Here is a 15,658-nt window from a genome sequence, read left to right as displayed (position 1 = left end):
GACTGCTTTATGTTTTTTGCAGTGTCGGATTCCAATGAAGTGTATGTTCCACGATGGAACATTCGCCGAGGAACAACCCTTCGCACCCCTGTGGAGTGCGTGGAATGGGCTCGTCACGCTGCTCCCAGTGGTGCGTTGGGGGAAGCCATGGCTAGCTACCAGGAGGGTAGGCTAACCAATGAGCTTCGGGTTCTCCTGGCCCGGATGCAGCCGCGCGTCGAGCTGCTTTGTCGTGAAAACGACAAGTTAAAAGCAGCTCGCCTTAAATAAGTGGCTCAGGCGCGGGCTGTCCGGGAGGAGAACAAAAGGCTTTCCGCAGTGGCTGCGGAAAAGGAGAAGGCCTTCAAGGCCCTCGAGGTTGAAGTTCAGGCTCGACTCGAGGCCCGTTCCAAGGCTGCCCAAGCTGTTAATGAACAGCTTCGGCTGGCTAAGGAAACTGCAAGGAACGCAACCGAGAGGGCCACCAAGGCTGAAGCTGTTGCTGAGCCTCTACGCGTGGAGAATGAAGAGCTTAAAGCCAAATTAGAGGCTCTCCAGCAGGCTCATGATGCCTTGGCGATGGAAGACGCCAAAAAGCTCCAGGAGATCTTGGACCAGAGGGGGGTGCTTGACCATACTGAGCGGAAGCTAAAGGGCGTCGAAGAGGCTGCTGCAAAGGAAGTGTTGCTTGCCAACCTTAATAAAAGTGAAGCTGAACGCGCCTGTACCCAAGCTCAAGCCGCCCTCCAAGAAGCTCTGGTTGCCAAGGAATGGCTTCTTCGAGAAGTGTTGTCTCAGTTAAGCTTTTCATGTCTTTACGCTTTTCTTTGTAAATAGATAAGGTTCTGATATCGTCATTTCATGTCTTTACGTTATGTTAAGCTTTTCATGTTTACTCGTCCAATGTTGGTCCAGTTAGTGGTAAAGGCATACGCCGTGGTGCTCAACATTGATATCGTCATTACATAAGGTTGCTCGTGTGGGAGGCGCCATGTCCACCTAGCCTTTAACGTCCCACCAAACCACTACACCCCCCTCCAGCAAGCGACGCCAAATCCCCCCTCCCCCAATCGTCCATGAAATATCAATTGCTTGTTGAATTCTTTGAATTGTGTGAAAATATAATAATTCAAATTTGGGAGTCAAAAAGTTGTATAAAACATAACGTAAACTCTAATAATGATGAAACGTGTTATGTGTCACAATAATAATCAAACATATAGTTTATGAAAAGTTAGGAACACTTGCCATAAATACCATCAGATGAAATTTACTTAAGTTAAAAGTAATCCACTTTTGCATGGTTAGTAATTTAAAAGAGGTTATGGTGGGGGTACAAAACAGTTTCCTTCTGAATGAAATAACTGAAGGTTGTCTAATAGAGTAATGTATACCATTTATGTTATGGTCTTTTTGCCAACCAAATTAGTTCGTTCCCAACAGTTTCTGTCTATTATTTATTTTTTGATTTGATTTGTCTTTATTTAAGGCCTTTTATAATTTAGTCTTTTGTCTGAAAATATTAAACACCCTTTTTGTATGATACAAAGTAATTCTACTTGCATGTTGCAGCCTTGCAGGGGAGTGGGTTGAAAAAGCAGAAGGTTGCTAGACCAGATTTTTGATGAACACTTTGTAATGAGTATAGGTCGACTCTGAGAAGGCGAAACTTCTTTTTGGGTTAACTGTGAATTTTTTTGGGGGCCTTAAGTAAAATTAACATTTTGTTGGGTTAAAACAATTTAAATTTAAATGAGATTCTTTGTTATGATTTTGAGTCGTGTAAAAAACTTTTGTATAAAAATAAACTTAAAAATGTCTCAAATAAGACTAAAACCCACAGCCTCTTGGTTAGATGACATACTTCTTTACCACTAGACTAAACTAGTGGTGTTGAAACATTGATTATACATATTGTTTTCCATAAAAATACATATATATATATATTTTAAAATTCGGGCCTAACGGGATGTCGGGCATGTGGCCGGCCCTGAATGAATATAGGTCTAGTAGGTGTACAAGGATGCGAAGTACGAGTTTGTCGACAAGTGGATCTTTATTCTCAATGATATGGGAGACAATCTAAGCATCAGTCACAAATCAAAATAAGAAAAGGAATAATCGAATATCGTTCAAAAGAGATCCCGAAGGCTTGAAATTTGTAAATCTACAAAATTTGTTTAAAGTTGAGGGGCAATGTTGTAACTATTTCAAGACATTTTCTAATGGACAAGTTTGTCCCTTTCTTACATGCTATATAAGATGTATATTATGCATTAAAATTTGTAAATCCCATAAAATTAAGGTGTCTTAATTTGCCCTCATTTCATATATTATATATAGTATAGATAGATGTAGTAGCGGATCCAGAAAATTTTTTATCGGCGTGATAGGGATGTTTCACACTAAAACTTAACTTATCTTTCTATTAGGGTTGCTATATTCAAACACCACCCCATAGTGTGTTAAGAACTCTATACGGTTCATATAGGGGCTATACGAGTCGTATAGCCCTCACATGACTAACTAATGTACGGATGACAACTTTTCCAGTTTATACGGGTCATATAGCCCCTATACGAGCCGTATAGGTTTCAAAAACCTGACACCCTCCAACACAAAACGACAAAATTTTGCACCTATACAGCTCGTATAGCCCCTATACGAGCCATATAGACGCATATAGTGTCCAAATAACCAATATGGTGTGTAATAACCTATGCCTTCTATTATATACAATGATTTCTTAAATAATTCGTTATAAAGCTGGGAGCTCCTGTAAAACCACCGTTCATAAAATTAAAGATAAAGAATAAACTTTAAACTTTTATATATACTGATTATAATACATAATAAAGAACAAATTTTACACCACTCGATAATAAATTAAATGAAATAATAACACATGGAAATACAACAGTAAAGGAAAGTGAAATAAAGCGGGTGAAGGCTAAAGATTTACGTTAAACAAGAATCTTTTAAAACAGACGTAAGACAACTTGTCTGTCTCTAAGGTTACAACAGCCAAAGCAATGTGTACTGTCGGAATTAACCTAGCACCCGAACTATACCTAAAACAAGAGTGTGCGAGTGTACGAAGTACGAAGTGCGTCATCAAAACTTCACATAATGATGTGAGCCATCAAGGGCCCGTAAAGTGCCCTATACCCTTGCTAAGGCCACTAAATGTGCCTTGTCATACAAAAATATAAGTATGTGAGCCATCATACTTTTAAGATACTCACAATTTATCATTATATCAATGTGGGACAAACCCATTTTTCCATTTTACCAATATAGGACAAAACTATTTTTTTCATTTCACCAATGGGACAAGCCCAATATTCATAGTTCATATTCTCAATCGTACAATTTAAAACATCGATATCACATTCATCATTACTCAGCCTTTGATACATTACCAAAAATTAATTAGTAACACATACCATATCTTGTATACAAATTTCCAACACTCTCATTGTTTTTAAAACAAAATAAAGTAACGAAATCACGTTATCTTTTGGTTTGTATGTGTACGTTTAAAAAGATATGCAATGTGGAATATAAAGTATGGAATTTAAAATAGTAAATCGATTTTAGAAGATAAAAACATTATTAAACTTAGAAAATTGTGTTCCACCATTCGTCATCATAAACCGGGTGTTCCAAATGAAGGTGTGTTAAGAATCAAAATGTTCAATCGGACCACCAAGAATTAGATTCCTAACATGAAGATCTCTACAAAGTTGAGAAATTCATAAGATGTCTCAACTACCTAGCCAGACCGTTTTTACCACATTATTCAGTTCGTCGAGATCTTTCTTTCCTTCCACTTCTTATAGACATATTAACAAGTAACAACACTTGTAGCCCTATTTATACTCTTTTTCATCAAGCCCTTCTATCTCGTTTTCCTGTCGTTTATCAAGTTGGTTCAAGCATGAATCAACAAAATGATCTCGTTTATTTAAACATCTCTGATTTGAACACGCGCATTTTAACTCGTTTACTCGATAGTGATGTATGATTATATTGTAAGAATATTGGACATATTTGATACGGATGACACATCCAATAACAAAAAGACAGACCCACGGGGCCGAGTGATCGAAAGCAATATGCCCGTGGTACTCACAATAACCGTATATAAACAATTTTCAATTGATGGTTGAAAGGGTATTCGTGGTTTCATTTTTGGTGGTTTGAAACCGAACCAGGGGCGGACCCACATAGTTCTCATCGGGGTCCCGGGACACCAATGTTTTTTAAAAATTACTTAGATATGATATATTAAATTTTGTAAGGACCCCATAAAAATTAATACTTAGAACCCATACTATTAAGGTTGAACTAGTCTAGTGGAAAGTCCCTTGTTTTTTCTTTGAGAGGTTGCAGGTTCAAGCCTCACCATACCCAGTTTTTGTTGTTTTTTTAATATTCTAGTCAATATTAGTTATTTAGTTAGGGTATTTGTGTTTTTTCTTTAGTTTATCCCATATAACCATTATCACTTTAATTTATCCCATATAACCATTATCACCATGCAACATATATAATGACAACATGAGTTTTACATATACTTAAATTATTTATCTTGTGTATGTATATTATAATTAATCATTTATTTGTGTAAGAGTTAGTTTTTCATGTCTTGGTTATTCATGTAAGACTATATATATATAGCTTACGCTTATGTTTTTCGGGTATGAATAAAAATGAATTAAAAGTGTATGTTCTATCTAGTTTCTAATCTATATTCTTTCTACTTACTCGTTTCCAATGACACCATATTTTCGTGTTTTATTATGTTCCTCGTCTCGACCCGACCCGAATAACGACCGACCCAAAAATTTTGTAAACCGGAAAAATTGGGACCCCATTGACAAAAAATCCTGGGTCCGCCACTGAACCGAACTCATTTTGTGTACCTTCCAACTCTCAATATTTGTTACTGCAATTTAAAATTATAAAAATATAAAATCTTTCAAGAAAAACAAGTAAACCGCTTTTCTATTGATTTTGTTTATAAAATTTATTTATATTGTAACATATTATTCCCGAAACCCAAGTTTTGTTTGGAATTATAAGGATTATATATGTTATTGGTCAAGAAAACTACTTAAGTAATAGAACTGAAATTATGTGAAGGATATGCTCAATGTCAGATGTCTAAGCTTGAAATGAATGACGAATGAATGATTGCATAAGTTGAATTATCGCTTAAGTCCCCTTATTTACTATTTTGTAACATTTAACTCTTGTTGATATGAGCCGGTGTTAATTGGGATAGTACTATCGGGGACGTCCACCCCATTCACGGTTGGTAATGCCAACTACGTATATGTGAATGCTTATTGTCACTTTGTGTTTGTGCACTAACGTTCCGCGATAAAACGTTAGAGCTGACGGGTCTGGAAGGCATTGGCGAGGGCAGAGACGAATCGGTTAGGTTACATGCTTATGCTAGATTTTGAAAGAAGTGATTTATTGCATATTAACATGACATATGATGAGCAGAGTAGCCATACATAATATGAATGATACTTTATCGGATTTTGAATCTATATTACTCATGTTTTAAAATGGAATCATGATTAAGTATTTGAAAGCTACGCATTGGTATTTAAGTTGAAATCATGATTTTAGACATAGGAATGTCAATACAAAGTATGTTTGGAAATGAAATCGTGAACATAGACATGGGAATGTCAATTTCACGTATGTTATGAAATGAAAGTATATGATTATAGACATGTGAATGCAAATATCAAGTATGTTTTGAAATGGATTTGTGAACATAGACATGGGAATGTCAATTTCACATATGTTTTGAAATGAAATTATGAATACAAACAGGGGAATGTCAATGTCACTTATACTTATGAAATGGTTTTTCTAAACAGTGAATGGTGAAAGTGAAGTTATTCTTAGTATAATAACGTAAACGTTTTTAGAAGAATTATGATTGCTAGCGTACACGCTTTTAATGAAATTATCTTATGAAATAATGAAATTCGTTGTATAAAAGCTACTTTACGAAGAAATGTAAATGCTTATACTAAATATATTTTTGTGAAAATTTAAACCTGCGAACTCACCAACTATTATTAGTTGACGTTTTCATGCATATTTTTCAGGATATGCAATAGAGGACTGTAAGTTAGAATGCACATTTCACATTCTCTTGTAAACAATGTGTCACACCCCAATCAAAGGCGGCGGAACATGCCGGGGTGCAACGTGATTAGACAAATACACAAGACACTATTTAAAGTGACAATATTTAATCAACTCATTTTATTTCAACAAATCAATAAACAACACATCTCGTCCACACAAATAAGTTGATTACAAGTAGCGATTATGTTGTTCGTTTTACTAATATCCTAATAGTCTTGGTAACGTTTTCATCAAGTCCTCGAGTCAACAAAAGTCAAACCTGTAGCATTTCATAAAATAAAGTTTGTCAACACAAAGGTTGGTGAGCAATTCATAAGTTTGAGCATATAAGTGTATAGTATGAAAAGCCACAAAACTAGTATACAAAACAATAAATAAGAGCTATAAACCTGGATAAAAATAGTTATCGCTAAACAAGTTAGCGACACCTAGCTATTGGCAATTAGTCTAGGATTTTATTGACAATTGCTAATAAGCTTACATTAGCACCACCTAGCTACAAGGGGTTGCCAAGTAGCCTAGGATTTTATAGTTATCGTTAATTGCATTACGTTAACGACACCTTGCCATTGCCAAATGGTATAGGATTTATAGTTCCACGATCCAAAAGCTGTAAACACATAGGCAAATAAGCATAGAACACCAAATCGAGCAATTATTCAAGTCAAGTATACAATCACGTTTGTGGGTTTAAGACTCAAGTAAATAAAGCATTTAGTTTGATAAGTATGAAATGTCACACCAAAACGAAAGATGGAAAAAAGGGGTATGAAAGTACTCACCTTGCAATAATAAAGTTAACAAGAAATTTAAGGATGCGATTAAGCAAGCTGACTGGTCATAAAATAAATAAACCTGAAACTTTGAGGAATAATATACAATTAAAATTGAGAACGTAGCCGCTGGAATCAGGTCTAACGGATGTCTAGAATTTGAGTCATGAAATAAACAATGTTTAAGCGAGCTGGTACTGTTCAGAATCCGAACTGCGAGTCTGGAGTCGGGCTCTAACCACTACACTCAAAATATTATGACGAACAGAAAAGTCTTCTGGTCCGAAAGCTAGTTCTAACCAGAAGATAGAGTATTCGAATTATTCCAAAATTGACTAAAATGCCCCTTAACGGGCCAGGATCGATTTGACCACCGAAAGCTCCAAATTTATAGATTTTGATTTAAGGCTTACGTTTATCATGCGAAAATGTACATATTTTATAAAAACAACTTTACCTAAAAGATGGTGTCGGGTTTAAATAAGTTAGAGTTCGTTATTTATATATTTACGATATATACATACATACATATATATATATATATATATATATATGTATACATATATATACATACATGAACACGAAAACCTTGAAACGAGATCGACATAAAAGTGTCGGTTCTTATAAGTTTATTAGAAACTATTTTTAATATTTATTATGATTTTTAGTTAATTAAAACGTATTTATTAAACATTGTATAAATATATATACATATATATATAGATAAAATTAGTTTAACGAGTCGAGCCGAGAAAACAGGTTATAATGATGTTCGGTTTTAATACGAAAAAGTTTATTTAAATTTAATATGAATTTCTAAAAGTTTTATAAACTTTAAAATACTTAAAAAAAATAGTCGGATAGCTCGAAACCATAACAAACGAACTCCGATTAAGGCAAATAAGATATCCACGCATTCGTCTCATTGAACTCCACTATTTATACCTGTTTTCGTCACTGGAAATCACCTTCACCATTTCAGGAAAACCAAACAGTCAGCTGGAGATACGAACCGTCAGCCGGAATATGAACCCTTTCTTATTTTGCTCATAACTTGGCCATACGAGCTCGAAATCAAGCAAATAATATATCCACGCGACCGCGTTGCTGAGAGCTACCGCCCTGAACCAACGCCGCCGTCTGCTGCCACCAGAACTGTTGCCAATGATGCAAACAGTGGCCGGATTTTCTCTCGAAAATTAAAGGGGGAGCGGGTGGCTGCGGGGGTTATCGGAGGACCGAGAGGAAGGAGGGAAGTGGTGGTGGCGTGCGTCGGAGATGGTGGTGGTCGCCGGAGGTGTCGCCGGAAAATGGAAGAGGGAGGGTGTTCGGCTGGAGGTGGTGGTTTAGTGGTGGTGGTGTGTCGGAGGTCGAAAAATGGGAAGGAGGGGTGGCCGGAATCGCCGTCGCCGGCTCGGATTTACAAGTTTAACCACATTTACGAAGTATAACTTATTTAAAATAAACACGAAAGAAATCAACATGTTACAAAATGAATATAAAACGAGACTCAAACATGTGTTTTTGATGAATCAATACATTGTACATTCCGTGCTTCCGCCGTGGTGGGGTGTTACACGATCCGCATCAAAGTATCCGGTCAAGGAAGATTTGTGTGGTCAACTAAAAGTGAGACCAAATGAGAGAGTGCCTTTCACATATTGAAGAATGCGCTAGACTGATTGAAAATGGTCCATGGTTGGTGCTTGTAAAATTGTGATACTTGATTAACCACATAAAAGATCCTGCCGGGTGATTGTTAAATATTGTAAAGCACCAACTAGTTAACGAAATAAGAGAAGATAAGAAAAGGGTTCCCCGATCGAGAGAAAGGTCTCATGTGGCACCAATGGAGTTGCACGGTTGTGAATCAAGGAGCTCGGCACGCTTCAAAATATTAGTGGCGTATACTAAACCCTCTCCTCATCATCAATACCCTACCGTACTGTGCGCCGTGAACTCTCAACACAAGAGCACGTACGCACGTCCGATCTCTGATTTCAACTTTACGAACCAGTTAAGGCCACAAAGGCTACAAACAACCCGGCAGACACAGATGCTTTGAAGCTAAAGCCACCTCCTCCCGGCTATGTTGAAGTTAAAATCCACATGGTTACGATCCGACTTGGAAATAGTACAAACTGCTTTAAATGGAACGAATGTTTCTTCTTTGGTGTATCCACTGTGGAAAAACAATCGCGGGAATGAGTATTAACAAGATGAAAATACATATTCTCCAGCAAGGAGATGTCGTGGCACCGCGTAAGGAAGTTCCAACCAAGATTCAAAATTTAATTCTTCTTGCTAGCTTGAAAGCAAACAACAAGAAACCTAAAGAAGTAGCTGAAACATCTAATATCTCACATAAGAAAAGGAAAAAAAGACAAGTAAACCGAGACGCACCCAACGGTTCAAGAGATGCTAACAAATCACTCATGTCATCAATTAGCCGGGTTTTTTTTTTGACGTCAGGATGCATTAGATATACTAAAGTCGGCTTATTTCAAACCTATGATCACGAGATTTGTACAATGGGCCGGTAACAGTTTTTAATAGAGTTAACGAGGGTCTTCTAACACAAATGGCTATACATTGGAAAGAAGACGTTATAGACCGCATTAGTATGTGTGTCAAGAAAAAGATTTATCTTCTTTTTGGGAAAAATCAGAATTCGATAAAGTTTATTACAACTTCTTCGTGTCATTTGTTGATGAGGTTAAGCTACTTAGGACTGTTGATGAGGAATCCACAGAAGTTCTCTCTACTATCTTTATAGAGAAATCATTATACCTATCGTTGAAGAAAAAATTATGCAAATTGTTTGCAAATTCTGAAAATTAATTGGTGAGTTTCCATCAATATATTGTACTCCATATGCAGCACACATTGCTGATAGGATAAATGAGGATTTTGGAAAGATTGGATGGATAAGTGATACAATTGATAAGGCAGAATCACTATTAAATCTCATTCTTGAAAAAGAGACATGCATCAACATGGAAGATGTTTTTATTTTAAACGGTTTCGATGTTGTGAAAGAAGTTAAAAAACACGAATCGTGTCGCAAATCATTAATTCACCCCGTTTAAATGGGTATGGTCGGATTTTTTTAATCATATTTTCGTGAAACATATAAGATTAAAATAAAAAAAAGGATAAAGTTGAGTTAAAAGTGGTTAAACATGAGGGGTCAAAGTTGTAACTATTTCTTAAATTAATAAAGTTTGAGTAAAGTTGAGGTACCATATTTGTAATTATATTTGTTGAAATCAAATGAACGTAGGTGGATTGTGTTTAAAAGACCACCTTGCCCCTTTATACACATGTACATTATGCATTGAAAGTTGTAAATTTCTTAAAACAAATGTTTTCTATACTTTGTTATAAACTAAGTCATTAGGCCAATTTTGTTTTAGTCCAATTTGAAACTCACCTTTGTGGGTGTGACAAACTGACAATGTGATATTGTACAATTACCAAATACACAGGCTCAATTCATATCTACTTAAGTATGTAATAGGTTAGTGTGCATCTATTTTAAATTATATAACGAGTTATTTGAACTCGTTATAAAAATTGCTAATATATAACGGGTCCAAATAAACGAGTGCCACACACTACCACTGTGCGACTGTGCCTCACCGTCACCCTCAAGTCATCGCCGCCGCCACCCCCACCCCCACCCCACCAACTCCTCCTGATCACTAATGAATCAATGACACTAATTCAAATTACTATTTGCTATTATGTAATTATTAATTATAGCACGTTATTAACAATAACAAAATTTTTAATACAAAACAATCTTCTATAGTGTAGTAGAACCTTTTAAAGATATGAAACTTGTTTCTAAATCTATAAAAATGAAAGCCGAAAACACTCTTCTAAATAATAAACTCTTGGACCAAATGTTGGAAATCAAACATGCCTCTACAACATTTCATCACCATAACAACCTCTTTAAAAGCCGCAACGCTGCAAGGGACCGCCAACCCGTTCTTTTGCTCATACCCAAACTCTTCACCCGCCTTCGCTAACAAAATCTTGAACAACGGGTGAGATAAGCAGCTTGTGGGGACCACAAACCGTTGCCTTTCATCGCCTACATAAACTGCCAAAAACCCTCTTGGGGTGGTGGTGGACGACGCAAGGTCCTCAACATGGTATCTTAATAATCGTTCCTCTTTAACATAAAACTTATCGCGATTGAAGTATATTCTTCTAGGCGTAACTTTCTTAGCAAGTTTCTTAATCGAAGAAAACCGCGTTGGAAACATGTTTAGACTGATAAACACTTGATAATATTTTGATGTCATGGATTGAAATATGATCTACTGACTATGATGCATTTTTAAGGTATTTATAGGTTAATAAGGTTGACACTTGAGTCACCAAGTATGTGTTTAATGATTGGTTGGGTACGATGTATTTGTCACTTAGATGGCATAGATAATAAATAATGTTTAGACTTCAACTTTTCTGGCTGTCAAATTGCATATATATTTTAGTATATTTTGTTGTTAGTGTGAATCAAAATATAGAAAACATTATTTTGTTTATAAATAAATATATATATATTTTTTAATTATATAATGGGTTAAAACACATGTAGTTGGACGCGACGAAATTTTGAGTATTCATGGGCTTGTTTTTTTCCCTTAAAATAATTGTTTGGTGAAAGAGTCGGTCCTCTATATCTTGCATCTTTTAAATGTTTAAATTAATAAAATTAAGTTTTTGATGGTTTTTCTAGAAATAAAGTTGTTTTATTAGGATGAGAAATGACAATTTTTAATGGAGTTTCACATTTATATTAAAAAATTTTATTATTAAATTCGGATGACATTTATTTAAAACATTTTTAAACGTATGCATTAAAGACTTGCGTACTTAGATACATAAGTAACAAATGTTCAGGATATGATTGCACCCTTGCGACTTTTTACAAACAACCTTTTATGCTTTGACTTCTGATTTTCGTTAATTATGATATAATGTGTGACAATGGTTTTTGAAACGGTAGTTGCTTCACTTTTTTCACCGATATTGGATTGGTGTTCAGTGTATCGCTTGTGTAGCCTATGTGAAGCAAGCGGGTACAAGATTGAAAAGAATGTGCTCCATGGAAAAGTGAGATGTCCAACGTTGAGGAGAAGAATCGACCCTAGAATAATTACATTTAACCTTAAGAGTAATATCTTAAGATCAATATAATTATAGATGTATTCGTGTAGCAATACTAACTTGCTTTTTATTAGTGAATAAAAAGTTAAGGATGGTGTTTATTCAGGTTGGTTGGGAAGAATAAGCAATTAACTATAGATGTATGCTATTAAAATGAATTGTCATTATACAAGTGGTGATGGTTGATTAATAGATTTTATGTGGGTTTGACTCTTTAAGGATTAAACTTTTTATAAAGTTAATGGATTTATTTTGTAAGGTTATTATTGTAGCCCGGTGGCTCAAGTCAAGATCAAGATAAGTATCATATAGTCGAGGTTGTTGATTTAACAATTAACAAAAGATGAAGTTTCTGATGAGTTTCTAAAAAAGTTTGAGAACACATCAATAATCAACTATCAAGAACCGAGGGGTTAGGTTCACACCTGGTTAAGGATCAAAGTATATGATGACGTGGCGTGAGTCGTAACTTAGACTTAATATATGGGCTTGGTACCAAATATTTTGCCGTGTCAGACCCATTTGTCCTGATCAAGCTCATACACCTTCCTTTATAGGAAGCCCCAAATTAATGAAAAAAGGGGCTAGGAATCAAACCCGGTGTTAAACCGGATTTGAAACCTGTTTTAACTCGAACCTTACTGTAGGATTGAGGTTGATTTGTAATCATATGCTTTAAAACTGGTAAAACCCGAACTAAACTGGTTAAACCCCGCCGATCAAACTTGTTTTTTACCCCGTGAAATATGGTTCCAACTAGAGGAGGGCAAATCGGGTTTTTATGATTCAAGAATCTTGTAGGAACATGTTCTGGTTATGGTCAACAGAAGTCAAGAACTAGGTTGGACAGGAAAAAATTCCGGGTATGATTGGGTTTTCGACCGCCGGATAGGGATTGGGTTTTGTCCATGGAAAAATTGAAACCCGGTTCATACCCTTGGGTCGGATAGAACCACGTCCGGGGTACCAGATTTTATACCCCACCTCTAGTTCCAACCTTAACTTGGGGTTTGGTTATAAAAAACATGACTATACTGTCTTTTAACTCAACCCGAACCCGTTTGGACCTAGAACCCGATTTTTGTACCTATACAAATTGTTGACCCGGTAAGAAGGCCCAAGATGCTGGACATCAAAGCCCAACTCGAATTTCATTGTAGAAGGCTTGAGGCCCAACCGGATTTACTAGAATGAAAAGAGGCAAAAAAGCGTAGTATATATATGTATGATATTATAAAATTAGGGTTTTGGCCGCTCTCATCGATTTCAATCATCTCAAATTATTATTATTATTATTCTAGGGTTTTTTCATCATGAGCAGATCCGGTCAACCTCCAGATCTTAAAAAGTAAGCTTCGTCTCCATTTTTTTTTGTTAATATATTTTACTAATTAATTATATTTCATCTGGATTACTACAGGTATATGGACAAGCAATTACAGAGTAAGTTTCTCATCTTCTCATTAATATTTATTTAGGATATAGTCTCTACTTGAATCAATTGGATGTGTCATGTGTATATGTTACTATAATTTATAACCATTAATAATTAATATGAGGAACTTGATTAGCATTGTATGATTTGTTTTAACGATTAGTTGATAGTAGGAGACTATGATATTTGCTGATAAGACTCCAGGGGTTACTCTGGTTGCTGTGGTTGATTATATGTTTCATACCTTTTACGTTTTCGTACCACAATACAATATCCATTGACTCCGCACTTCCACTAGGAACTCCTAATGTCTTACTAGCAAATATTGTTGCTTCTTTACATCGGCTAATCCTCAAATAACATCGCTAGTTTTCCTCCCAAAGCGTTGTTTTTTTAACGTCTTTGGTTAGTTATGCTTTCACTCGTAAATGTATTTGTGTTGGAGATCTCTAATGTGTTTTGGGATTGTGTAGAAATTTGTTTTAATTGTTCATTTTTTCTTAATGTATTGTAGTCATAAGGCACAATATAGTTAAAGATTAATGACTTAACAAGTGTTATTGATGCTAGGAGGCCTTCTTGCTTTTAAAACTTTAACTGTCTAGTCAAATGACTCAAGTCTTTTTCTAACTAGTTTAATTTTGATTTTAATGTTTGTTATTTGTTATAACTTAGTTTTAATATTTGTACATATTGTAGCAATTTGATGTTAATTTGATATAATGTACCCTGCCACCATCACATAAAGAATCAACCATTTGTATGTTAATTTGACAAAACAGTTGCATTTTGTGTGTGCTCTGTATCATGTTTTACTAATTGTTTTAATCGGTGAATATCTTTGCTAATTATCCTAATGTTGTATTTTAGTCAAGCTGAATGCGAACCGAACAGTAGTGGGGACTCTCCGTGGTTTTGATCAGTTCATGAATCTTGTCATTGACAACACAGTGGAAGTCAACGGTGAAGAGAAAAATGAAATTGGCATGGTGGTAAGTTCATTGACTCGTTTATTGTTTATCTGAGTTGACCGTTTATATGTAAAATAAAGTGAGATTAAAATCATTTTGATTGTTGTGCAGGTTATAAGAGGTAACAGTGTGGTGACTGTTGAAGCTCTAGAGCCAGTCAGCAGAGCTCAGTAATTGATGTTATGTTAGTTTGTAATGGTTTATTGTTTTGCTTAGAAAAAATGATTTAGCAGCAACTAATATGATACTCAAAACTTTGTGGAGTATGATTGGTTTCATGCTATACTAGATTCGGCTCTTTGGTACAAACTAGTGACTTGTAAGAAGTTGAATTATGGTTGAATGTTGTTATTATGGTTATTTTAGCCTCAAAAGGTTGGTTTGTTATTTAGGTACTGTAACGAAGCAAACGAATACCGACCGGGTTCTTTTTGCGTCCCTACTATAACATGTTGGTTTAAAGCAGCTACAAAGATATGGTTTGAATCATTTCGGGGTTCCTTTGTGAATCAAGTTCGAGCCACCACAACATGCAGATTCACATATATTTCAAACTAATGAGGATGTTAAGAGTAGTTCGAACTATTAAATGTGGAGCCAATACTATTTTTGGATTGGTTGATAAAGTAAATTGATTTTGTGGTGCTTAGACAAAAAACATTTTGAAGGAACCCTTTTTCCGTCTCCTTTTGTTTTATCAACGGCTATTATCATTGGTGTGAAAAAGGTATGAGAATTGAATGATAAAAGTTACAACGGCTCAGGTTATGGTGATCCCACTTTTAGCATTTGGTATGTTGGTACAAAAAGCTTGGTAATTTAGTAATTTTTAAATTTTAATTTGAGCTAGATATTACATGATCTCATTTACTTAAATCTTTTTGTCAATTGATGGTTGACTTTACTTTTGTAACAGTTTACATTAAAACCTAATATGCTTTCTTGTTTTTGTTTTGTTTTGAGAACTTGAGAGGACTAAAATCATTCAACTTCTAGCTCATTTGCTCTTTACGCTCACCGTTGATATTTAGTATTGATATTTGTATGGACGGAGCAAAGAATCATAAAAGATTTTAAACTCGACCCCCGCCGTTCTCCCAACATTTTGATCAGGGAAACATAGTTTAGGACAACCA

General features: G+C 35.4%; 2 protein-coding genes across 2 annotated transcripts; one reads left to right on the top strand and one right to left on the bottom strand.

Annotated features, from left to right (window-relative positions):
* Positions 1-10,816: 10,816 nt before the first annotated feature.
* Positions 10,817-11,248, bottom strand: LOC143554880 (auxin-induced protein X15-like). Its single transcript, XM_077044544.1, has one exon. The coding sequence runs from the start codon at positions 11,246-11,248 to the stop codon at positions 10,817-10,819; it is 432 nt and encodes a 143-aa protein (XP_076900659.1).
* A 2,086-nt stretch (positions 11,249-13,334) lies between these two features.
* Positions 13,335-14,788, top strand: LOC143554863 (putative small nuclear ribonucleoprotein G). Its single transcript, XM_077044536.1, has 4 exons — positions 13,335-13,464; positions 13,537-13,559; positions 14,422-14,543; positions 14,634-14,788. Exons 1-4 carry the CDS (start codon positions 13,430-13,432, stop codon positions 14,694-14,696), a joined length of 243 nt encoding a protein of 80 aa, XP_076900651.1. The 5' UTR covers positions 13,335-13,429; the 3' UTR covers positions 14,697-14,788.
* Positions 14,789-15,658: the final 870 nt, after the last annotated feature.

This window comes from Bidens hawaiensis, unplaced genomic scaffold, assembly GCF_021521415.1.
Source record: "Bidens hawaiensis isolate Kalapana, Puna unplaced genomic scaffold, B.hawaiensis_p1.1 tig00017861_1, whole genome shotgun sequence".
NCBI lineage: Eukaryota > Viridiplantae > Streptophyta > Magnoliopsida > Asterales > Asteraceae > Bidens > Bidens hawaiensis.
Note: the sequence above shows the minus strand (reverse complement) of the source record. Positions and strands in the feature narration are given on the sequence as shown.

What these genes read in the sequence shown, in the direction of transcription:
- LOC143554880 (XM_077044544.1), bottom strand. Translation starts at nt 11,248, where the DNA reads ATGACATCAAAATATTATCAAGTGTTTATCAGTCTAAACATGTTTCCA.
- LOC143554863 (XM_077044536.1), top strand. Translation starts at nt 13,430, where the DNA reads ATGAGCAGATCCGGTCAACCTCCAGATCTTAAAAA. An exon ending in TATGGACAAGCAATTACAGA is followed by an intron (nt 13,560 to 14,421) that starts GTAAGTTTCTCA and finishes GTTGTATTTTAG; the next exon opens with TCAAGCTGAATGCGAACCGA. An exon ending in AAAATGAAATTGGCATGGTG is followed by an intron (nt 14,544 to 14,633) that starts GTAAGTTCATTG and finishes ATTGTTGTGCAG; the next exon opens with GTTATAAGAGGTAACAGTGT.